This window comes from Aulostomus chinensis, chromosome 7 (genome assembly GCF_037954235.1).
Source record: "Aulostomus chinensis isolate RoL2024-O1b breed Wild chromosome 7, RoL_Achi_v1.0, whole genome shotgun sequence".
NCBI lineage: Eukaryota > Metazoa > Chordata > Actinopteri > Syngnathiformes > Aulostomidae > Aulostomus > Aulostomus chinensis.
Window position 1 is genome coordinate 12,865,562 of NC_141326.1, and position 24,439 is coordinate 12,890,000.

The following is a 24,439-nucleotide window of genomic DNA, read 5'->3' on the forward strand; positions in this document are numbered from 1 at the left end:
ATCGATTGCTTTTCGATTAACTATCATAATTTGTAGCAACCGTGAGCACAGAACAGACCTTTAGACTCAAATATTAAATTTGAAAGCCTTAAAATAAAATAATCCCCTTCTGTGGTGCTTCATACACAGGAGAATGTGTTGAGTTGGATGTTGTTGTTGTTTCTTTTCTATTACATACGAACAAACATATTCATAGTGGGCGAGAACAGAAGTTTTCAAGGTGTGCAGTGGGCCTCCCCGGGGTGCTCCAGGCAGGTTTAGGGGAGGCTCAGTGAATGAAGGTGAATGAATAGTAGTTATCTCATGTTGAACAGCCCGGATGTATGGGATTGGGTAAGGTGAGGAGAAAGGACACGTTCCTTTTGGGGGAATCATGCAGTTTTCCCAACTTTCTAAATGCCAGAATGTAATAAATGACACTGACAGACGGTGAATCGTGTGTGTTTTGTACTCTGAAGTTGTGCAAAATACCAATGTCAGCCTCGCCTGGGTGTCTAGATTCCTACCATGTGAAAGTAGAACTAATGTGAAGAGGAGGAACATGCAGGGGGAGGCCCTCCATCTCAGACTGGTCTAGAACATACATCCATGCACCGCCAGGCCGCGCCACTGGGAGCGCGCCCCCCTTCTCTCCCCTCCCTCCCAACCCTCCCCATTTCCTTTTTTTCACTGCTCTGACGTCACCAACCTGCAAATGAACGAATGAACTAACGAAGGACCGAGCCCCTACTGGAGATACCGGGAGGCAGTAGCGTTACAGAGCGAGTCCTCGTCGGCCGCCCCGGAGGAGCCCAGCGGAGGAAGGTCCACTGTGAGAACGCCGTTAACGGAACCAAACGATGCGAACGTCGCTCAGCGCAGCCCAATAACCAGCCCAGACGACGAGCGGAGCAGAAGAGAGCCGTGATTTACCAACGGAAGAAACCCCGAAGACAAACGGCGGGCGAACCGGTACCGAGAACCCGTTTGAGATCCCAACCAGGTCGGAGGCTCCATCGTGTTTTTGCGCTGTGGATCAAAGAAGGTGGACCCCTGATTTAAATGCTCTAACGGCGCCGTGTCCCCGGTTAGAGAGCGACCGAGAGAGAGGGAGCTGCCCAGAGAGCGACACAGAGAGGGCTGACAGAAGGCTCCAAAAAGAGGAAATAAAGCAAGGAAGGCGAATAAAAAGAGGATTTGCAACCAGTTCATCTTTTTATTGCTATTTCTTCCGTGGATCCCGGTACCGGTAACGCCATCAAGCTGTGTTCTCTAACCATGGGATGTACTCTGAGCGCAGAGGAGAGGGCGGCTCTGGACCGGAGCAAAGCCATCGAGAAGAACCTCAAGGAGGACGGCCTCACCGCAGCCAAAGATGTGAAACTGCTGCTGCTCGGTAAGAAAACCCGCTGGATTGATTCCCTGCTGTGGATGAGAGATGAGGGGGATGTAAGGTGTGGTGTGTGTGTGTGTGTGTGTGTGTGTGTGTGGGTGGGTGGGTGGTTTGGTGAAAGATATAGTCACTCAGGGTGGAGGTGTAAATCGTCCCAACATACATGGAAAACCCACTAAATGTTGTATTTGTGTGCGTGTTTGTTCTAACACGCCCTGCCTTGATATGACATCACCGCCTGCCACCTGCTACTGTAGGGTTTTATTCTTGAACACAAATTTCAGGTGTGATTCTCCAGAATGAAGCGGTATGTAGGTAAAAGGTGGGTCCATAACCAATAACTGCGGAGGGAAAAAAAATGGCTGTATGCAGCAACGGAGGGCCAAGCTCAGGCAGGGCTGGGAGAGGGGCTCTTTGAGGGACATTTAGCTGTAAGTAATCAGTTTAACTCCCGAAGCTACAAGGTGGAAGATGGAGGGGATGTGTGTATGTGTGTGTGTGTGTGTGGGGGGGGTGATTGAGGGGGTTCATGGGGAACTGGTGCAGCCATGTTCCCCCCTATCTTTCCATCTCCACCCAGATTGCTGTCCTTATTCAGTTTTAAGAGGCTGACTCTCTCTTTCTCTCTCTTTCTCCCACCCCCACCTCCCTCCTTTGCTCTGTCTCCATCTTGCTCTCTCTCCTCTTCTCTCTCTCTCTCTCTCTCTCTCCTCTTCTCTCTCTCTCTCTCTCTCTCTCACACAAACACATCCACCCTGTTTACATTGTCTTCTTTTCTCTCATCCCTCAGGGGCTGGAGAGTCAGGGAAAAGCACCATCGTCAAACAGATGAAGTAAGTCTCTAATAAGCACGGTCTAATAATCCTATAGTTGCAGTGTGTGTCCCTCTCTGGCTTTCTCTCTCTCTCTCTTTTTCTCTCTCTCTCTCACACACACACTGTCTTTCTGTTGCACTCACTCACTCTCTCTCTCTCTCTCACACACACACACACACACACACACACACACAGATGAACCTGTTAAAACAACACCACTGCATTTCTACACAACATTAACTGCCTACAGCGGTTGTGTCACCATCAGTGATCAGCATTTTGAAGTCAAAAATGGTGGATGGAAATTCCCCCAAAACTCCCTCAATCATTTTTGCTATTTTTTTTGTTTTTGTTTTTATTCATTTATTTTTTTAACCTTTTTAAGTCACGTGCATGAGCGGCTCTTCACACTTCCTGGACCTTCTCATCTTAGTCTTCGGACGGTAGCGATATGGGCTGATACCAGCTGGTAGGTTAGCAGTCACAACTTGGCCTGGAACTTTCTGTGATTCCATGGTGGGCAACAAAGACAAACTCCTCTACTTTTTTTAAGTGGATAACGTTGCATTTGCTGCCATTTTAGGATGAGAAATTGCACAGCTTAGTCTAGTTGCTGCGAGTCAGTTCATGGAAGCACACCTCAGCGTTTCTTTTTCTTTTGGTGACCTTTTTTTGGGCGCATTGAGTCGACGCGCAACTTGTTTTGTTTTTTTCCTGAAACACAATTCAACACACCATGTCTTATTATAGCCTTTATTCTGTCACAAACATGTATGTAGATATTTACAATTTACCAGGCCCAACGCCGTAAATGCTGTAATAATCGAGTCTTGTGATAATTATCGTTGGTGCTTATTATAGCTGGGTAATGGTCATGCTTCGTTCTGAACTTAAAGAGTTAATAGCCTTAAAACCCATTTCTGACTGTGCTTCCCTGATGTGCATCTTCCTCTCTGTGATTTTCATCTCTGTGACTAATAACCGATTTCTTCACACAAACAATTAATTCATGGCTAAAGAGGAGAGTGGAAATCAGGCCTCGGTTTCATAATGCTTATCATGACCAAGCAGGGGTGTGCGTGCGCGTATACAGGTTTTTGTCATGAATCCACAGAGTTGTGTGTGTCCGGCCCCAGATGTTGCTCTGGCTGTGTATTCATTGATATCGGCCGAGGTGCTGTATCACATAGGCTGTATCAGTTGTCAGAATCCATCAGTTGTCAGTACTTCCACCAAAAATCAATACTGAAATGTTTGGAAATTGACGTCCCGGGAGCTTGTTTTGGCCGTGCCACCAGACCTCGTCGGAACCGGAATAAGTCAGAAGAAGTAAGCACGTTAAGGTCGGTTTTGTTTTTGCTTCCACACCATTTCTGTTCCCTGTCTGTAGGTTTTGCTGCTGGTGTCTGTATAATGTTACATAGCGCCACTGCCTCAGGCCAGGATAAGACAAGCTTAACATCCACTTTGAGTTCCTTATCCATCGCAGTGATTCTGCAACGGTAACCCTGACTCACACACATATGCATTTTCTGCCCACTTTAATTCTGCTGAAATGGCACATACCGTAGGTGTACTGCGTTTCTAAACGTTTGTAAGGTTGCTAGCATTTGCCACGTGCTACTGGAGCCTCAGGGTCTTTTCTCACCTGGCATGATTTATTCAATATATATTTTCGAACCGGTTTCGTCATAAAGACTTTCACACAGACCGTAGTATGCTATGGAAAAAGCACTTGTTTTTTTTTGTTTGGAACAAGTTTCTTTTTTTTTTTTTTAAGATTTTGCACATCAAATATAAGGCATCAACCAGTTGCGTTGCGTGGAACAGTCTGTGGGACCTGTTGATGGACAGCCAGACGCTGCTCTGGGTCAAAAGTACTGGTCGGTACTCCGCTTCCCCGATGCTAAACCAGGACGTTGCTGCTCATGTTGTGCCATCCTCAAAAACGCCTGGTCTTCTACATGAGCGAGGGACAACTCTCCAGAGACTGAGGACTCCAGCACGCTTGGGCAGCGGCACCAAGGAGCCCGAAACAGTCTCCACACCCGGAGACACGTCTATGTAGGGCAGGGAACAACTTAGTTGCACTTTTCACTGACAGCTCACTATGCTCCAGTTGTACTTTGTGGGGAATAATAAGTGGAATAGAATGTTATGGAGGGTCTTTGAGATCTATTCAGGCGTGTCTGGGGTCCAGCCTGTCTCTGGGGAACCCCCCCCCCCCCCCCAACTACAGGAATCATATTCAAAGAAGGAAACGTGCGTCACGCAGAAGCACGTTGAAGCTGTTCAGTGCATTGGTCTTTACTGTTAAGGGAACATCGTTATCGCTGGACAATATTGAAACCGTGTTTTTTTTCTTTTCCTGAAGTGAGAGTTTTTGTGAGTCGCGTCCGTTGCCACCACAGACTCACTAGAAGAACCCGACAGATCTTCTTTGTAGGGCTTGGCGATTAGCAACTTTTTTTTTTTCCCCACTAACAATTTTGGCTCCCAGTAGTACTGAACAGTGGATAATTCAGATGTTGTGTAGCCCTGATACTCATTCGGTGAAAGGATGACAAAGAAAAATAAGTGTTGGGAAACATTTTGGTTTCGAAGAGGCCGATTAGAAACAACAAGCAAGTATGATGTTGTGTTGCCGTAAAAATGCGTTATTGTTGTAAATAACTAGGATTTAAATATGTTCAGCGCAACTTTCAAGTCTGAAAAGTGAAACTGAAGAGCCTTAAACGTTTGTTCCCTCTAGTGGCCTGCAGGGGGTGGCTTCTTTGAGAACGTGGCCCCCGCTGCTCACTGGATGTTTGACCTCTGTAAACATTTCACGGCTCTGTCACCAGTCTCAAGTCTTCTTCAGTACAGCAGGATGACCATTTTGTGCTTATGGCAGGCAATAAAGCAGGAAGCTTTGCTTTAGGGCGTGGCTACCTTGAGACTTACAGGTTGCTGTCATGGCAGCAACTGTCAGCCCCACCACTAACTCGTCTCCGTCTGTAACAGTCTCATCCAAATTCTGGCACCTCTCGGTGCAAAAAAAAAGAAAGAAGAAAACCGGAGGCTCCACAAAGCGCTTGCTGACATCATACTGGCAGCGTTACTCTGATCGCCACTAAAGAACAATGCTACTTATTTAAAGCGAATGTTCTTTTAATACTCTGGTAGGGACTCTTAAGACTCGTATCGTGCTTTTGGTATTTACTGTATCACTGTAATAATCCTATAATATACCTACTAGGTTTACTCTACTTATTTTTTCTACAGTCAGTCGCACACATGTTGTTTTATTAACAACACCCCCCCCCCCTCCAACAAACCCCCCCGTGATTTGATCCGTAATCCAGTCGTGACATATGGCTTTCCTTCGCTCTCCACTGCGGCGTCATTTTTGCAGACAGCAGAGTGTTTTAGCTGATAATAGGCTTTAGATGTGGTCGCAGTGACATATCACATGAGGACACGACTCGCTGGGTCCAGATGAGCCTGTTTCTCAGCTGTTAATGGTCATTCCAGCAGCACAGCACACTCCGCACCCTGACGGAAACCCCCCAGTGGCTTCATTGAATATATTATGTGACATACAAACATCGATTCCGTTGGCCTGTAGTAAATCACACATTTATACAGCTTGAAGGGATTCGGATGAATGAGAAAAGGGTTGTTCTTAATGCCTTGAGGGCCGTGTCGCAGTTATCAAGTTACTGTCACTTCACTCTCATTACCATGGTGTAAGATTTCAGTCTTAAATTAGTTTTGCAATATTCTCCAAGTCTCCGTGGAGCTAATTGCCTTACAGCTGAAAGTGAACAACACTGTGTGTTCATTTATGTTATTCTAAAGTTACCAGTTTGCCGAATTTCATCGAGCAACAGGATACAAGTCATTTACTGTTTGCAAAGTTACCTGAGTCATTGCCCAAGTTTTCACTTAATTTGTATATGCGGGGGCCATGACAGCATCGTTCCAGGGAAGTCTTGACGTTCAGTTCAGTGATTTCCAGATCTAGATCCGAGGCGTGGAAAGCCTGATTGCATTTTCCTTGACAGCGCTTTGAAGATCTAGGGCTCGCTCGAGAGGCCCATCGTGTGAGTGGGCGCATATGTGTGGGCGCATGCTTTCTTTACAGAGATAGAAAGAGGAGTGGATTCGATTTATATTGAAGATTTTTATGTTGTGTGTGCGTTTGTGTGTGTGTGTTGTCGAGCTGTCGCATCTGCACACGGGATCTCAGCGAGTGGAAATAAGGAGTCTATTACCACTCAGTAGGAAACGCCGGGATCATGCTCCCATTTTGACGGCCAGCTTTGAGTCTGATGTGTAGGATTCTTCAGAAAAGGATTGACTAAATGCCTCAGCCAATAGCGTTGACTAGCCGGTGCGCGTTGTGCCTGCCACAGCTTTTCTCTGCAAACAGACGATTGGTTTCTGAGCTGACGCAATTGTGTGTGTGTTTGTGTGTGTGATGAGTGACAAAAGCTCATGACAAAGCACTGATAATATCTGTGGGGAACGCAGGTGCACTTTGGTACGTGTGCCTTTAGAGTGTGTGTGTGTGCGTGTGTGTGTGCGTGTGTGTGTGTGTGTGTGCGCGCGCGGGCGCGTGTGAGACAGAGAGAGTGAGTGGGCAGGATATAGGATTAAGTGTGGGATACAGTGTGTGGAGGAGTGAGTTATCTTAGTATGAAGCTGCAGCAATAACGCAGGACTACATTTGTCAGGAATGATAAAGCATAGAAGACAATAAAGGAGAAATGACGGGACCAACATGTGTGAGGACCAGGGGGCTCACATGAACAACATACTTCTATCTAGTGCATACATAGTTTTGTGTGTGCGTGCAGGAGTCGCCATCTGTGTGTGTTTACACATGTGCAGAGGTTCTCTCGCTGCCCAGCTGGCAAACTGACCACTCTGAGCGTTCTTCCACTATGTGTGTGAGTGAGTGTGTGAATTTAACGTCGTGATATCCTCATATAACCAAGCAGAAGGAGGCCACTGGCCGGGAGCCTCCCAACAGTATAGCCTGACAAGCAACTCCCTGTTTCAAATGAGCGGCTTGTTTGCTTCTTGCCCTTTCACACTGGCGTAAGGCTGAAATACACCAGGCACGTCCGACTGTTACAGCAGATCGCTTCAATCAATCGATCAGTCAAACCACAGGAGTCTCTTTTTTCCTGCTTCCCCTGAACACGACAAACACAGTCCTCAAGGTATTTGTAATTACAGAGGCTGCACAGAAGTCAAACAAATGGTATCAGTAGTGGCAGTAGTGCAACGTTGTGTGTCGTTTTTGCCCTGTTGAGATCGAGTCATTTGTGCGTATCCATCATCATGTAACCATTAATACAGTGTGGTGTTGAGAACAGCAGGAGAACGCTGATGTCCTGCAGCTCCCCTCAGCCCAGACTGAGCCGGTGTGGCCGGTATAAAGACCCACTCCGCTGTATGTGCCCACTGCATTTTAAGCAGTTGGGGTTTACTTTGGTCCAGGCAGTACACAGGGACCTAACTGTGTCCAAAGATGAACGAGTCCTGGTTAGTTTAGCTGTAGTATTACAGTAAGCTTTGGGAGTACTGATGTTTTCATACCGTAATACCCTCATAACATTTTACCTGTTAATGTATTACCCAGCGCGTCAATGTACGTACAGTAGATGGCACCAGACAGGAAGAACGCCACAGTGGATCCTGTCAATTTTCAAAATAAAACATGTACAGACAAAACAGACCGGCAAAACAGACAAAAAAAGGACATAATGTAGCCACGAATGCTAGGTTGACTGATAGACAAATGGAAATCTAGGGACAGCCACCTCAGTAACGCGATCCGTCTGACACGCTGCTGGAGGAAATTCACAAAAGGAGGACGGAAGTAAACAAACATCATCGCAGACAGAACATGCCGGAGTTGCCGCCTCCATTTTTAGCCACAACCTTTTTAAGGCAAGTGGTTCACACAGAGTTTGCTGGCTCACCTTTACCGTCTGGACTGAAGCGAAAGTAATCCCAAATGGTGGCAGTCGCATTTTTCTACTTTTCTAGTCCTCCTGTTGCTGAGAGCCGCTCGCGCCACTTGCCATCTTTCTCAGTTAATATGAGAAAGATGGTCACACCAGGAGATCAGGCAGCACGTGCCTGCCCTCTAGCACTGCCTGCTACGCACCACTAAACCATCAGTTTTATAGAAAAAGAGCATCTGTGGAATTTACAGTATTGAAAGTGATACTGCTGGGGTTTTGTAAAACTTTGGTACACTGTCCTACCATCCTGCCACCCGGGTTATGTACTACAGACTGGGATATTTTAAAAAAGAATTCTTAAACTGCACTAAATGCAAACTGCCATGAAAGCAAATAACAAATACAGTTTGTCTGCATGAAGAAACCCAATATTCCTCGGTGACTGAGTGCGCTACGAGTGACAAGCAGCCAGTCTTTTGACGGGTGACATTCCCTGCGATCCTGTCCGTATCCTCCATGTTTGATATACAACACGGCAGAATCAACTCTCAACACGTCTGATGCAACAAACCAACCCTTCATCAAAGTAAAAGCAGTAAAAATTGAAGGATTCGGTCGACCTCAGAGCAATTAAAATCATGTACAGAGGAAAACATCATCAGAAAAAAAAAGCCTAACTTAAGGGGAATATGTATGATCGAAAAACAATCAGTGGGGACAAAAATTAAAAGTGATTCAGTAAAGGGAGTTAATCAGTGGAACAGTCCCAATGAAGAAGTGAAGACATGTAACTCATCCAGTAAGTTCAAACAAATCTTCAAATAATGTGGTTGCAAGAGAAATGAACTACACCTGGAACCAGGAAGTCTAGGGTTTCTTATATATTTGTTTTTCATAAATGAGTTGTGTTTTTTGCATTTCTGAAAACACAGAACGCACGATGTGATATTCATGCCAATGATGCTCCATCCAATGCTGTATTTCTGTTTTAGCGATCCTTGGGGGAGGACTAACTTTTCAGTGGAAAGCAGTAAACTCAGATTCTGTGGTTTATTTTGTCCAGTTTTATTGGGTTTATCTGGAAGATGGAAATTGGTGCTGTTGCTCTGCCAGAAGGATGTGATGTTCATCCTCTCCCTCAGTCGCTCTGTCAGTGTATTCCACACAATACGTCTCACTTTTGTCTTCCTCCCTCTCTGCCTTTCTTTTACACTCTGTGAGTGTGTGTGTGTGTGTGTGTGTGTGTGTGTGTGTGTGTGTGTGTGTGTGTGTGTGTGTGTGTGTGTGTGTGTGTCCGGCTGACATGATCGGGGTTGACCGGCTGAAGGGAGAACAAACATTGTCCATCCCTCACGGCTGCTCTGCTCCAGGCTGTTCCCACCGTGTGTCTGTGTGTGCGTGTGTGAGAGTGAGTGAGTGAGTGAGTGAATGTGTGTGTGTGGTTTCTCTAGAACAGGAGATAATTAGGTTTAAGCCTCAGAAGAGGAGAATAAAAGGGGGAAGGGGGGGAGATAGAAGTGGCAGCTTTTTTTTGTGCAGAAAGGCAGTTGAGGGAGAGGTGGATGGGGGTGGGGGGGTCGTAGATGGAGAGAGACAGAGGGAGAGTTTTAATGAAGGAAAACAAGAGTCCAGTGCTTAGAAAGACAGAGAGGAGCACTCTGTAACAGGGACACAAAGGCCTGAACTTACAGGGGAAAAACAGAAAGTGAGTTGTCGTGTAAGTAAAGATGCAGGAGGATGAAGAGCGACGAGAGGATCCTTACTGAGCGTAGAAGCACATCAAGCAGAAGCAACCAGGGAGGAAAATTCAATTTTTATTTTTTTTTTTTGGTGGGAGTGTGAAAAGAAACAGGAGGGGGGAGAAGAGGGTCAAGTAAGATGGGGGTGTGAATGAGGCTGGGGAGGTAAGAGGAGGGAAGCAGAGCTGGAGGACAGACCCTGGCAAGTGAAAGGACATATTCTCACTTATTAAGCAAGTGGGGAGAAGTGAGAAATGGAGACGGAGACAGGGTTGTCAAGGAGAGCTCGCAGAGGCCACTCCTCTCTTGGACTCTGCTCTCTTTGATAATTATTAGCCTCCTGTTCTCTGGGACAGACAGACACCGGGAGAGAGAGGCGAGCGAGCGAGGGTAATGGGAGTGGGAGAGGGGGTTTGGGGTGGGGGTGCTTTTGGCACCAACCCAAGTCTTGCATGTAACTGGTCATCTGAAACAGTCCGTCAGCCAGATAGTCACCCTTCATTGGTTATATATAGCTGTGGGCGTGTTCATCAGCGGAATGATTTGATTGGCTGCCTCAGTGAGCTGTGAAATAACAGCAAGCCAACGTCTCATGACGACGGCTGGATTTGCATGCGCAGGCTAGCGCGCCTGAATGTATTGAATCCCATTTGCATCTTGTAAGTTGGCAGCTGGACGACTTTAAATATTATGTCAAGCAAAAACAACTCAATCAAAGAGTTGCTCACTCTCCCATACACACTCTTCCATTTCCATCTTCTCCCCAACGTCATTAACTCGTACGGAAGAAGACAAAAGCAGAATCCATGGACATTTTTTCAAGAATTTAATGATGTGGTTTCACTTCCATCTTTGCTCAAAACAGAAAGAACAAATGGCAAACTGGCATATTCATCAACAGAGAAAATAAAATGAAGGTCACACTTCATTTTAAGTTGGGAAAATTTTTGTTGCCTGATACAATCCAACAGGTGTTACGCCATCAAGCCACTGTGGCCGGTCAAAGTGAAACTCCATTGAGAGAACATGCATTGTGAGTTGTTTGTCGTTCAAAACCATTTTCCATATAGTGGCATTATCTTCTAATTATGTGGCATTATTTTGATCCATTTATTCATGTTTTTAGGTTTTGCATTAATAACTTAAGTGGGAACCAGCAAAGTCAGTCCAATGCAGTTCCGGGAGACCACAGATGTCAGGTTTCATTTGATGTTTGAACGTGTTCTTTGCAGTCTCATTGAGCTCATCAGACCATGACACCCTGACTCTGGGCTTTAGTGACCTGCCTCTTTTCAAACCCTGATTTGGTCCAGATCATTCTTCTTGGAGACAGAGGCCCTAATGCAGTTTCCAATGCTGTCGGTCCACTCCGAGCCCCCCCTTCAATAATCAAATTGAGTGAGTCCTGTCGAGACACATTAGCCATTTAGCCACCGCAGATCTTTCTTTCTCTCTCTCTGCTTGTGCATCTCTCCTCATTCTCTTCCGCTGTTATTATATTTACATGCTTTTTTTTTTTGCTCCAACACATCATGTTACTTTCTCTGTCAGCTGCTCTCTCTCTGTTTCTTTCTTGGTGTGTGTGTGTGTGTGTATGTGTGTGTGTGTGTGTGTGTGTGTGTGTGTGTGTGTGTGTGTGTGTGTGTGTGTGTGTGTGTTCAGTGCACTAATCAGGGCTTTGGTTATAAAACAAAAGACTTTTGTGGGTGTGGGTATTGTGTACGTGTGTGTTTGTACACTTTCACTTATTTCGGCATGTATTTTTCCATCTGTGCTTTTGTATCGGGCCTTTTTGGCAGATTTCATGTCAGTTCAGCTGCCCCAGAGACAAGGGAGTCTTGTTCCAGTGACTGTACTCAGCTGATATAAAATCAGCTGATGGTGACTGTGATCAGGGTGTGTAGCTGCAAGAGTGTGTGTTTGAATGAAAGCTAGTGTTTTTGTTGGAATCACACCTAGCGGCACAGAAAAAAGATGTTCTATACCAAGTTCTTATCAGAAAGAAATTCAAATTTTTTTGTAGTATTTTAGCAGCTTAGGGGCGTTATTGTGGATTTGCTGTGTATTGGACCTCATGTAAGTGCCTTCATTTCTCAGGTCAGTCGACATAAATGCACAAGACTTCTTTCAACATTCGTATAATTCATATAATGTGGGAGTTACTTTGTATATCTGGGTGGTGTAGGTGATGGAGGCTTGCTAACTTACCGGCTCACGGCTGGAGCGATGTGTCTACAGGCATCCAGGAAGCCCTCAGTCCCTCGTTTCTGGGCTTTCCTTGGTTGCTATTTTGAATCCCTCCAAGTAAGTAATTAATATCGACACAGGGGAAGACAGGAGAACTGAATAATTACATTTCGACCTTGTATCTGGGACAGCCTGCTGAAACCAGCTTCTCATCATCTCTCCTTGTCTGTGTTGTTGCTCCAACAGCTTCATCCACCCATCTACCTGCCTCGCGCTGCCTGTAGCCCATTTTATACATTATTGTTATTAACTGTCTGTGGAAAGACAGAATGGCACTCGCAACTGGGATTGCGGAACAAGAGTCATTATGTCTCCCTTCACTGTCTACTTCTGGAAGTACATTTCTATTGTTTGTGTATATTTTATAGTTCTACAGTTATCTCCTGATTAACCACTGCAAGGATTTGTCGACATGGGGTCTTTGTCAACGGGGTCTCACCCTGCCAAGCTAGCTGGGCCTCACCGCCGTCTACAACCGAGCTCTAGATTAAATCAAAACACTGGTGAATCTTCACACGTCTACTTTAAGGTGTGGTGATGTCACTGATGCCCTGGTTCTCACTCATGGGTGATTAACAGGGGACATTAACAAAACTTAGCGCTGTGTGTGGAGGCCGCTATGGCAGTAGCAGTCCCCCGGCTAACAAGAGGACTGTACCGCCATCAATCCAGTATGGATGTAGCTGGATGACAAGGCATCAGGGCGAGCCTTTGGGTGTGACTCAAAGAGCAGCTGTCGTTACTTAGCTGTTAATTAGGTAACGGCTGCGGCACTCTTGGCAACTGCCATAGAAGCTTTGCCAGGTGAGCGCTTGTGTCACTGTGTGTGTTTGTACCTGTTATCCCAGTAGAAATCAGTCATCGGGGAGAAAGACGGGGTGTGCTGCAAATCAACAGTGTGTTTATTAATTAATATCCACTTGCAAATGGAAAAGGGAAGGAAACGGAGCGAGAGGAGTGGAGTTTAAGAAGAAAAAGAGTGATTAGGGCGGAGGAGTGAGACGTAGAAAAACCTTCGAATGTGGCAGTGAGTGGGAGAGATGTAGAGGAAGGATGAGGATGTTTGGTGAAAATGTACAGAGAGAGAGGTGTAATGATGACGATACAGGAATTAAGGATGAAAGGGGACGTGGCACAGGAGAGCACCAGATAGAGACAGAATGTGACAGTGAGACTGAGATAATGGCAGACAGATTTAATGAGGTCTTCCTAGATGCAATACTCCACTGTAATTATTCTGCTCTCCTGTCTGGTGGCCTGTACATGCGTGCGCGTGTAGCTCCCAACGTCCCTGTTGCAGGCGATGGTTTCCCTCAGCACAAGACCTCTCCATCAGCGTATGATCCAAGCCGGAGCCTGGAGGAGGACGCAGACAACTCTTGATCTACCCCACCGGGTGTGGACGTGTCACGATTGTTTTTACCACAGACGTTAGGATCACCTATTAACTAAGTTACTATCATGTTTCAAAATACAATCTTAAGAATTTGCACCCCACTGCGTACTTTTAGAGGTGTTGTTTCCAGTGGAGCATGCCCCACATGAATTACATGAATCCTTAATTATGATCCAGTTGACCTACCGTCTACAGTGTATCTTTTCCATCGCAGACACCTGGTTTCTCCATTTTTCCTAAGCGACTTCTCTGCTAAATATCTTGCAACAGCTGTTGTGCGTTCGACTCCTCTCGTCCTGCCATGACTGTATTTTACAGTTTTACATTTTGTTTTTGCCAAAGCTGCTATTGACAGGGAATGGCCAGGTGCATGAGCAGTGCTAGCTTGACGCAGTTTAGCATCTTCGGAGAGACGGTGAGACCACTGGTATGCAAATGAATTAGTAATCTGTTTTACATGCAAATTGACTGGATGTTATATGCCTTTCGTGTGGAGATTTCCTCGCTGGCTTGGTCTGCTCAGTGTAGATTAACACGCCGTCCTTCACAGCAAACGTGTTGTGCCGTACCAAGTGACCAGTTAAGAAACGCTAAACATGTGACACTAACCAGGTGGCTACCAGTGTGGCGTGCACGCTGAGCACCGGCCGAATCCTGTCTCCGCCTGGGCAATCGATGTATTGCTAGTTTTATGATTTGCCTTGGTGTTTTTTAAGATTTGCTGGTGCAGTGCAAGTAAAACCTTTGTTTCACATTCAGTAAGAGTTCTCCGAACAACAATGTGGAATTTTCGTCGAGAGACACTTGTTTGCAAGAGAAACATCCAGAGATGAGTGGGAGGAGCAAGATGGCTGCACCCAGCTGCTGTGAAAGTTGATGAGCTTTATGGGGCAGCAAGATGAGACACACAAGCCTGTCTTAGAGGAACTAGAACGCCATGACATCGCATTAAAAAAAAAAAACACGAAACGCACAAACACCTATGCTGTGATTTTGGCTGCATTCACAAGTCAGGCGATCACTCAGGAAGCTACAGAGGAATTTCAGTTCAGGTCAAGAGGTGGGGTGTGTCGTGCGGTTCCACATGACACTTTCTATGTGTAGTTTGTTTATATCACCTCACACAGCACATGATATAACCAACATTTGGGATTCTTTGATGTCGGATAGTCAGACATTCATCCTCAAAACATTTTGTGTGAGATCATCAACATGGGCCCCAGAAGACTCACTGGAGCGCCGCCGCCTGCTAACATCTGCTGCTGCCTGCAGGCAGAATGGCCGAGGCCATCGTTCCAGGAACTATGCTCCTCTCCATCACTGTTTCTATCTCTCTGTTGTATCTGCTTGCTCATCCAACCCAACTAAGATATGGCGCCATCGCCACAGGATATAATGTAGTTACATGTTACATTTGTCATTTCAATTAAACGTTGAATAGGGGGAAACCCATTCCGTTTTTCATATGAATTTGAGTGAATGCTTCTCTTCGGTGTTGATATTAAAATGATCACGATGTTATGACAGACGTTTGTGTGTTGAGTGACGGATCGCTGGACCTCGCGTTCCAGTTCTCTTCTGCAAGTTTCCCTTCACTGTCCGTCTCTCCTTTAACACCCTCACACCTGTTGTGCTGTTTCTCAGCTGTTTCTGAGACAAAAAACATGGCGTGCAGCGGCAAACAAATAATACTGGAGCCTTCTAAAGCTGAGGAAGCAGGTATTCATTTACATCAAACAACACTATGAAGAGTTCATATCGGACTTCCAATCACCAGGTGAACAGAAATAAACTCCGTTTGTGTTCCAGCTGCTCGTTGTGTAATCTAGAACCTGTTGGATAGCAAGTTGGAGGACTGCTCTCTCCATATGTCGTGTCCACATCTTGTTGCCTGTGAAGGCAGCTGCAGGTTGAAGTAGCTCAAATCATACCATCTTCTCTCACCCAACCCTTGTCATTGATACTTCTCATTTGGTACTATACCCCCCAAAAAAGAGTCAAAATTTTAAAAATTTTGAACTTTTTAAAAATATTTTTTTCCCCCCAGTTTTGACACATGTATCACAAAATCTCACGTAACTGCTCTGTGACGCTTTCGCTCAGGGCGCTACGATTAGAGAACATCATTGTAACGGCACAGATGTAGCACCTGTGTAAATGGTGGCAGCTCATTCAGACGCTACATCGTTGATACAGCATGCAGGCAAACGCTGCATGAACTCATCCAAAATTTGCCCCTGAGCAATTGAGTGAATTGGCGTAAGTGTGGGCTAAGTTTTTAGGCAGTGTGGTGTACTCATGTGTGAGCAACCTACGCTAATTCATAGGAAACCGCAAATGTCAGCTGAAGTTTCTGGGATCAGTGTTATTGTCGCGATGCAGTGACTCTAACTCCTTCTGAACATTCTAGAGTTTGACAATATGTTCAAATATATTTTAAAATGTCCCAGCTGATTGTATATCAAAATAGAGGTTCAGTGGGTTTGGTCTGACCCAGCAACGTTTTCAGCCCTAGAGACATGATGTATTTGTGGCTTAAAAAGGTGTTTCCAGAAAAAATGGCTACACAGCCCAGGGTGTTGAGGCGTCTGTGTGTGACAGTATGTGTGTTCAGGATGTGGCTGCTTGACCTTAAGGTGTGATGGCAAGTGAGAGGAGCCAGATGACAGCGCAACCGATGTCTCTATTTCATTGTGTGTTTGTGTGTGTGTGTGTGTGTGTTTTTCAGGGCTGTATTACTGTCACCTTTGGTTATTTATAGCTTCTATTCTAACCATCTCCCTCTTATTTCATGCTCTCCCTCTTACCCATTATCACCCATCACATTTTTACCCCCCCCCCCCGCAATGTTTTCACTTACACTAACGGCCTCCTAAACACTCATAGACACACGTACACACTCACACATACACACACACACACACACACACACACACATACACATACTGTAAGTTACCCTCGAAAGGTGTTGACAAGAGTTGGTCAGCGTGCGCTCTGTCAGGACGAAGAGCTCTGTCGACACAGACCACAAAGTGAGTGGATGTGTATAGCAGTAAAGGTCCAAATGATCCTGCTGGGCTTTGTGTGTGTCTGTGTCTGTGTGTGTCTGTGTGTGTCTGTGTGTTAACGTGAGTAGGTGTGAGGATAAAAATATGAGTGTGGGGGATAGTGGAAGACAGAGATGAGAGAGGCAGGCGTGTGCGTGTCTGTGTGTGTGTGTGTGTGTGTGTGTGTGTGCGTGCGTGCGTGCGTGCGTGTGTGTGTGTGCGTGTGCGCGCGTGTGTGTGTTTTTGCAGCTCAGATGCTAAATCTTTGATGGACCAATAACAGACAAATCTCTACTGTGTACTTAAATTCAGAAGGTAAACCTGAGATAAAGTGATTCACAGTTTTAGGCTGGTATCAGTGTGTTGGAACACGGAAGTCACTGGTTCCCAATTCGAGGTGAGTCGAGGACACTGAAAAAAAAAATGTACAAAAGCACTGACGGATGACTTTGTTGATGTGTGTTTTTAACAAGTGTGATAAGGCACACATGTTCCTGAGGGAGGTTTTGGGCGTCGGGTTGATGATTCTGAAGAGTGGTTGCCTTTGAGCTATCCTGGAGCTTTAGCTCGCAGGCTGATGCTAATATCTGCTGAGATTAACAGAATTTTCATCCACAGTGTAGCTGCCGACAAACAGTGATGAATGATTCATTTTAGTTCAATTTAGAAATGTGAAGTATTTAAAAGAAAAAAGAACACCCCGGTAAAGCAGGTGGAAGAGGGGCCCTGTGGACTAGAGAGAGTCTGAATAATGACATTTGGACCTACATCTGTGATTAGTGCAGCCAGGAATACCAGTTTCCCCTGTGATTATCACTCCGCCTGCCGAATGAGCAGAGCCTGAAGATATTTATTACCTGTAAGCAGGTTAACGCACCCACTCTGAGCCAGCGTTTTTACCTGGTGATTAGGACCATTGCTATCGAGCGACTCTGCTGATCAGTCTGATTCCTTCTCCATTACGTCATCGATTTCTGATCAGTTGTCTCGGTGGGAAAAAAAAAACAAACTAGCCCACCATCCACAAGTGTTCACAGCATCAACTGAGATGTTTTGTTAGCTGTTGGAAGACATTTTAACCACGGCTGAGAGGATTTGTGGCACCGGTACAATGACTTCAAAGCCATTCCGTTCTGTTCTGTCCGACCATTTGATTGTAATGCCGGTAGTGATTCTGCTCGTAGAACTTTATTGATTTCTGATCAGTTTGAAGAAAAACAACAGTCCCCTGTGGACGTGTTTGAGGCTGAACCCAGTGTGAAATGTTTCCTGCCAGTATAAGATATTTCCATTTTATTTAAAGCAATACTTAAACCGTATATAGTTACATATTTACAGAATTATTCCGTGTTAATCGTAGTTGGGCTACAGATTCTGATCATCTAGTTGTTAATTGCTCTCTATCATCAATCAATACGCTAAACATTTGCTCCATGGCTTCCAGGAAAATGGCTGCCACACAATGATGCCGTGGAGTAATATCTTCCTTAAATTGCCCATATGTCAACGTGTCTGTCCATCTGTCTGGCTCGGTGTGAAACTAAACTATGTTTCAGGTCACTGTGCAAATTGTGCCAAAGCTAAGGGAAACTACATATACACACACACACACACACACACACACACACTCACACTCACACTCACACTCACACTCTCACACACAGCTCTCTTTGCTGACAGAAGGGCTTGGAGAGTGGCTAATGAGAAAAAGTCCTCATGCATGAAAGCCCATGTCAGCATCTCACACACACACACACACACACACACACACACACACACACACACACACACACACACACACACACACAGAGCCATACAGACAGAAGTGCTCAATGCACCTTTAATAGTACTGTACTTGCTTCAAATCTTATATTAAAAAAACTCAGTTCAACCTGTATCTCGGTGTTGAAGTCAGTCAATATTTTCATTCTGGCTCAGAGAGGCGTCAACGCCCTGCCCCATGTCAGTGTTTGAAGCAGGTTCGCATCAACAGTCTAGTTTAGACACTTCGGATGGCCCTCCAGGACTGGTTCTATTAATTATTGTGACTGGCATTTCCTGTAACTGTGAAACTCTCATCACCCTTTTTCTTTGCAACTTGATTTCAAGACACGATTGCCACTGAGACTGCAGCATCCGAAACAGTGATTGTCCTTGTTTCACCTCTCTGGTGCAAGAAATGAAAGATAGAAAATCAGAGATTAGAAGATGAGGAAGTAAAGCTACATGAAAATAAAAGCATGAGAGATGGAAATACTTGCTTTTACTGTCCTGTCGGGTGTTGGTATTTTTTGGAGCATGTTAGCTGGTGTACACTTCACAAAGTGGAAGCCGCTACTTACAAGACTCTGCTGTATGGAGTGTATAGAGCTGTGCTTTGGCCCTGTGTGTGAGCCACCAATGTAATTAGAAGCCTGTAGTATTTATATAGAGCTGGCTGGCTGCCAGATTGATCGGAAACATTACACTGCCTGGGACCGCGCTGTCCTAAAGGCCACAAACACACACACTCACAAAACATAGCGTGGAAACACATCCACACATAACTTAAATGTATAGTGGTGTCATTTGTCAAGAGACAGAAGTGCACAAACACACCAATACCGCATTGTATACACTCCTGAGAACTCTGTGTGTGTGTGTGGGTGTGTGTGTGTGTTTGCTTGTGCGTGTGTGAGAGGGACTAATTAAAATTTTGCTGAACTATCTCAAATTGTAAGATTGTTAAATAGCAGTCCCATCTGTAATCTCTGGATTGTAAAGATAAAGGATATGCATCAATTAACTCCTGTCGTACGATCTATGGTCTGCCCTTCCCAGATTGAAGGTGTGTTTTTGGGCTTTTGTCTTTGAGATCCCCCCCCCCCCCAAATCTTTCTCCCCAATTGCCTGACCAGTTCACCCTGCCAAGCTCTCCACCAGGTGCTAGGACACATACCCTCATCTGGCCTCCTACCTGCAGACATGGCAGGTTGTGTCCATATGAATGCCTGAGTGCCCCCCCACCAAACTGTTAAGTTCTAAAAGTCTTGCATCTTCAGTGCATCATAACAGTTGAAGCTGGCGGGCCTGCACAGCTGTAGTGGACCTGTCATGTGCTACTTTAGCAGCTCTGACTGAACAGGTTTGACACTCACTCATCATGATTGGCTCTCCAGCATCCATGTGGTCAGCAGGTCGGTAAATTTCCCACCACAGTGATTAGTGGATGTGTGCCCGTTGGCTGGTGTCCACGGTGTTTCAGGTGGTGTCAGGAGGGCAGCGCCTCAATAACATGGATTTACAGGGGTATAGTAATAGATCCAGGGCCAGAGGGAGCGTAGTTGTTCAGAGAAAGGTTAACATCGTGATTCAAGATGAAGCCGGGTCCGACCATCAGTCCTGGTTTCGCACAGGGCATGTCCACGTCCACTAATTAATGCTCGGGGAGGCTGTCTGTCTGAGTTGCCTCTCAATGTTTCACCAACCTTTATCTGTCTGTTTGTATCTGTAGCTTCTCCGGTGTCCTCGCTATTGTTCCCTGCTGCTCATCTCCGTGTCTTCTCTTGTTGGTTTTGTCTGATTTGGTCTGTCTGCTTGCCTGGCAAACTGTCTGTCAGTCCGTCTATCTGTCCGTCTGTGTGTGTGTCCTTGTGCTACTAGCGATGAAAGACGGCATGACATTTAAAGTAGCAGAACAGGCTGCTGCGAGCACCGTGTGCCTAAATGTCACCCCCCTCCTCCCCATTGTCCTGCTCTCTCTCTCTCTTTGGTGTATTTATTGTAACCATCCTTTAGCCACCTGTGTTTCTGTCTCCACTCTCAGCTCCATCTGTCCTGTCTTTTCTTAACCCTTATTCATTTTAGAAACCATTGACCTCCATATTATGCCTCCTCACATGAATCTGTCTGCAAATGTATCAGTCGCTCAATCTACCTCAATTCGGGACTAACCAGCTGACTAATTTGTGTGTGTCTAGGATCATCCACGAGGACGGTTTCTCTGGTGATGACGTAAAGCAGTACAAGCCTGTGGTTTACAGCAACACCATCCAATCTCTGGCAGCTATAGTCCGCGCCATGGATACCCTGGGTCTCGAGTATGGCGACAAAGAACGGAAGGTGAGACCTCGTCCATCCAGAGCGGCCCGCACACTTAACCAAACACATCAGCGTACGATAACGTGCACAGAAACACCACCGTCACAGATGTAAATGTCACAAGCTTACAAGTGTGAGCTGAATAAAGCTGACTGTATATGAGAAGCTGTAATAAGACCTGGTGCAGTTCAGGTAGAGGACACTGTGTGCAGAGTTACTGTCTTTCAGCCAAAACACCTCCATCTCTCCTATCACACCTGATAAAGTATCTCTGGGTAGGACAGTCACAGCTCGGGGTCCTTCCTCTGTCCTCCCAGAACAAAACATCTCTGCAACAACACGTGATCTTTTTTTTCTTTTTTTTTGGTGGTATTATGATGGTATAGCTGGTATGGCTGTAGAGAGCCTGTCATGGTGGATGCAGGGGAATACATTTGTCGACATTAGCTTATCATTGTGAACACGTACCACCATCATGTAGGCGGAAGGTGTTGTCACTCTCACAGCTTCATACTTTGAAAAGTGCAAAGATAGTGAGAGAAGATTAGCGCGATCCACCCACACTGATAAAAGAAATGTAAAGATGCATCAGAAGATACTGAACAAACGAGACTAATCTTCTCCATTGTCATTCCATTAATCTCCATAAACACATTCTTCATGTGATTGTAGTATCTGTAGACAAAGAAAATGTCGGGAGTGTCTGCTACCCATTTGAGGAGCATTGAGGTTTGGGCTCCGTGAAAACAGTCAGTGTGGATTGCAAAAGAGACTGAAAACATTGATCTTCATATCTAGGTGTAAACTGGTCTTCCAACTCCGTGCAACATCGCAAGTTGCTCTATGATCAGCGGACGGAACAAGGAAGTCTCAGTCTGGGTTCCATGATTGTCAGTTTTGCTGTTGAATTCGTGCGCAGCAGCACAGTCATGCACCTCGAATGAATTCACTGGCTCTTATTTAACAATCTATCCCACCTGGTTCCATTGCAACTGGAGGCATGTCTGCAACAGGTTTGTTCAACCTCGTGTTTACCTGCACCTTGACACTTTGCTATCTTCATATCTGACTCAGCAAGTTGGATTTAACACGTACATACACCCATGGGTGCACTGATGGGCACAGGAACAACCATGCAAGGACACCTCTTCGGGTGCTGTGGATCACCCCCCTCGCAGTCTTTTACTTTAGCTAGCACATCCTGCAGGCTGTAGCTCGCCACTCCACTGGGTATGATCTCTTACAAGCGTTCATCCTCCTTTTACAGTCAGAAACAATATCCCATCCCAGTAAGAGCAACATATTGATTGTTTGTAAAAGTCATACATATGAAGTATTTTGTGGAAATTTGAGTCGAGAAAGGAGAGGAAATATCATTGTTGGTTTATGTTTCATTGTTTAAATACATGAAAATGTCGGTTTTCTTTCATTGTAGGCCTAATGAGGGACTTAAGTGACAGCTATTCATCATTCTGGGTGCTTTATTTATTGAACTGTGTATGCCAATGATGATTCAGGGTCTAATGGGAATGGCTGCCAACAAACCTGTCAAGCTTGAGCCAAAATACCATCATGCCAATCTAAGTTAGTCCTGATTCCAAATCCCCTAAATCCCTAAAGTACACAATTTCAGTACATGATACACTAACTGAAGATTAAGAGTGTAATCCACAGAGCAGCATCAGTTCTATCCCAGTGCAGAGTAATGGGAGGAGGTGAATTGGTCATCAAGACACCCCGGTGGATTATACCAACATCCTGGTCTTTGGAGCCTTTTCAGGTCCCAAAAAACTTGCATCGTTTAAGACAATAGAGGTGTCAGGATTCCCTTTACGTTGTGTTTTGCATCCACACCGATGATATTCAGGGAACAGTGGAGCCAAGCGTGTTCTGCATGTTATAACTGTGTCACAAATGCATGCAGCATATCAGATTAAAGGTCATGTGACAAGTGCTGGATGCCACCTCGCCTTTCGGTCAACACGTGATCATATTCAGCAGATCATGAAAGGGTATGTATCCATGTTCTGCAGCTAATCAGATGCTAAGAACTGTAATGAGTGGCGTCTCAAGTGCTTCTTTCATTTTACCATCAGAGATCAAAGCTTTGCGGCCCCTGGTCTGATCCTGCTCATATTTGCTATCTGCCGATGTAAAGTCTCATTCCAAATATCCAACCTTAATATGCATCCGGCACACAGAAAGACTTCAGGGCTCAGTTTTCAAAAGCTACTTCATCCTGACACTGAAGGTCATAGTTCAAAATTGTTAAATATAATTATGAGTATATAAATGAAGGTTTTAATAGAGAATCTAACTTGTGAAAATGACACCAGAAAAAAAAAACCCTTTATAATTTTGGCCATCATCCATCAAATGAGTCATGAAAATTGACGTTCATTAGGTGTGAAACCCTGCCATTCCCAACTGGTGGAAAAAGAGCCTGATGTGCTACATAATGATACAAGTAGGCTGCTGTTGGTGTAATTGATGAGTATTTTGATGATGATGATGATGATGATGATGATGATGACCACGACCACAACGACAACGATCGTGACAGTCTTGATATGAAATTCTTCACTTTTGACTTTATTACCTGGAAATGACTCAGAGAGAAACTGAGAACATTTGAGTTGTCACAAGTCTTAATAAAAATTCACACACACACACACATATACACACACACATATACACACACACAGACACACACACACACACACACAGACACACACACACACACACACACACACACACACACACACACACACACACACACACAAAAACACTTATTATTGGCTTTAACCTTACCCAGAGGCACCATCTATTTTTAATCACAATGAAGCTGTTGATATTAAGACGGTGGCTCTAAAACTTGCTGTCCTACAAAACCTGCAAAAATACATCAGAAATTTCCAAAACATCACATTTACTGATAAAGGACATGTGCTTTTGTGTGTATGTGGAGCAAGTATATCACAGCAAGCACCACGTCTACATAGAGTGTGTGAAGGCCGCTTAATAAAACATAAACTCATTTTGTAACGCTTAATTATACAGAAGGAACATAATCATTTAAATGAACAGAATTTCTGTTGTGCATTAAACAGTGGCATACCTTCATAATCCATATTCAAACAGTGTCAAAACAATGCTGCGTTAATGCATTTTGCTTGTGATGGAATGAAAACAGGCTGGGAAGCGAGTGTGCGAGTGTGTGTCAGAGGTCACGAGCCTTGAAAAACACCCCCCCCCCCTTCACACACACTCTTACACACACACAAATAGATACATATACCTCTCTTAAATGATGGAAACTGAGCTGCATTGATGGGTCTGAAGAAGGACACAAGATAGAACAACTGATAATAGACATAAAAATACATTTGTATACATTTGTATGTAAAGTCAATGTAATTGGGTGGCATGCTGGTGCAGTGGTCAGCACTGTCACCTCACAGCAAGAAGGTCCCGGGTTCGAGTCCCAGCTCCAGCACGGGATCTTTCTGTGTGAGTCTCCATGTTCTCCCTGTTCCTGTGTGGGTTCTCTCTGGTACTCCAGCTTCCTCCCACAGTCCAAAGACATCAAGAGGGGACGAGGCTGATTGATACTCTAAATTGACTGTAGGTGTGACTGTGAGTGTGAATGGTTGTCTGTCTCTATGTGTTGGTCCTGTGATGGACTGGTGACCTGTCTAGGATGAACCCCGCCTCTCACCTGAAGGCTGCTGGGATAGGCTCCAGCCCCCCCTGAAAAGGATAAGTGGAAGAAAATGAATGGAT

At 45.1% G+C, this 24,439-nt stretch overlaps 1 protein-coding gene across 3 annotated transcripts in view; it reads left to right on the forward strand.

Annotated features, from left to right (window-relative positions):
* Positions 1 to 684: 684 nt before the first annotated feature.
* gnao1a (guanine nucleotide binding protein (G protein), alpha activating activity polypeptide O, a) overlaps positions 685 to 24,439 on the forward strand; it is an 89,812-nt gene continuing 66,057 nt past the window's right edge. For all 3 annotated transcript variants that reach the window (XM_086208506.1, XM_086208504.1, XM_086208505.1), the window contains exons 1-3: positions 685 to 1,375; positions 2,163 to 2,205; positions 20,536 to 20,677. In XM_086208506.1, the coding sequence (XP_086064632.1) occupies positions 1,258 to 1,375; positions 2,163 to 2,205; positions 20,536 to 20,677 (303 nt within the window). In that variant the 5' untranslated portion in view covers positions 685 to 1,257. The remainder of the gene's footprint in view (positions 1,376 to 2,162; positions 2,206 to 20,535; positions 20,678 to 24,439) is intronic.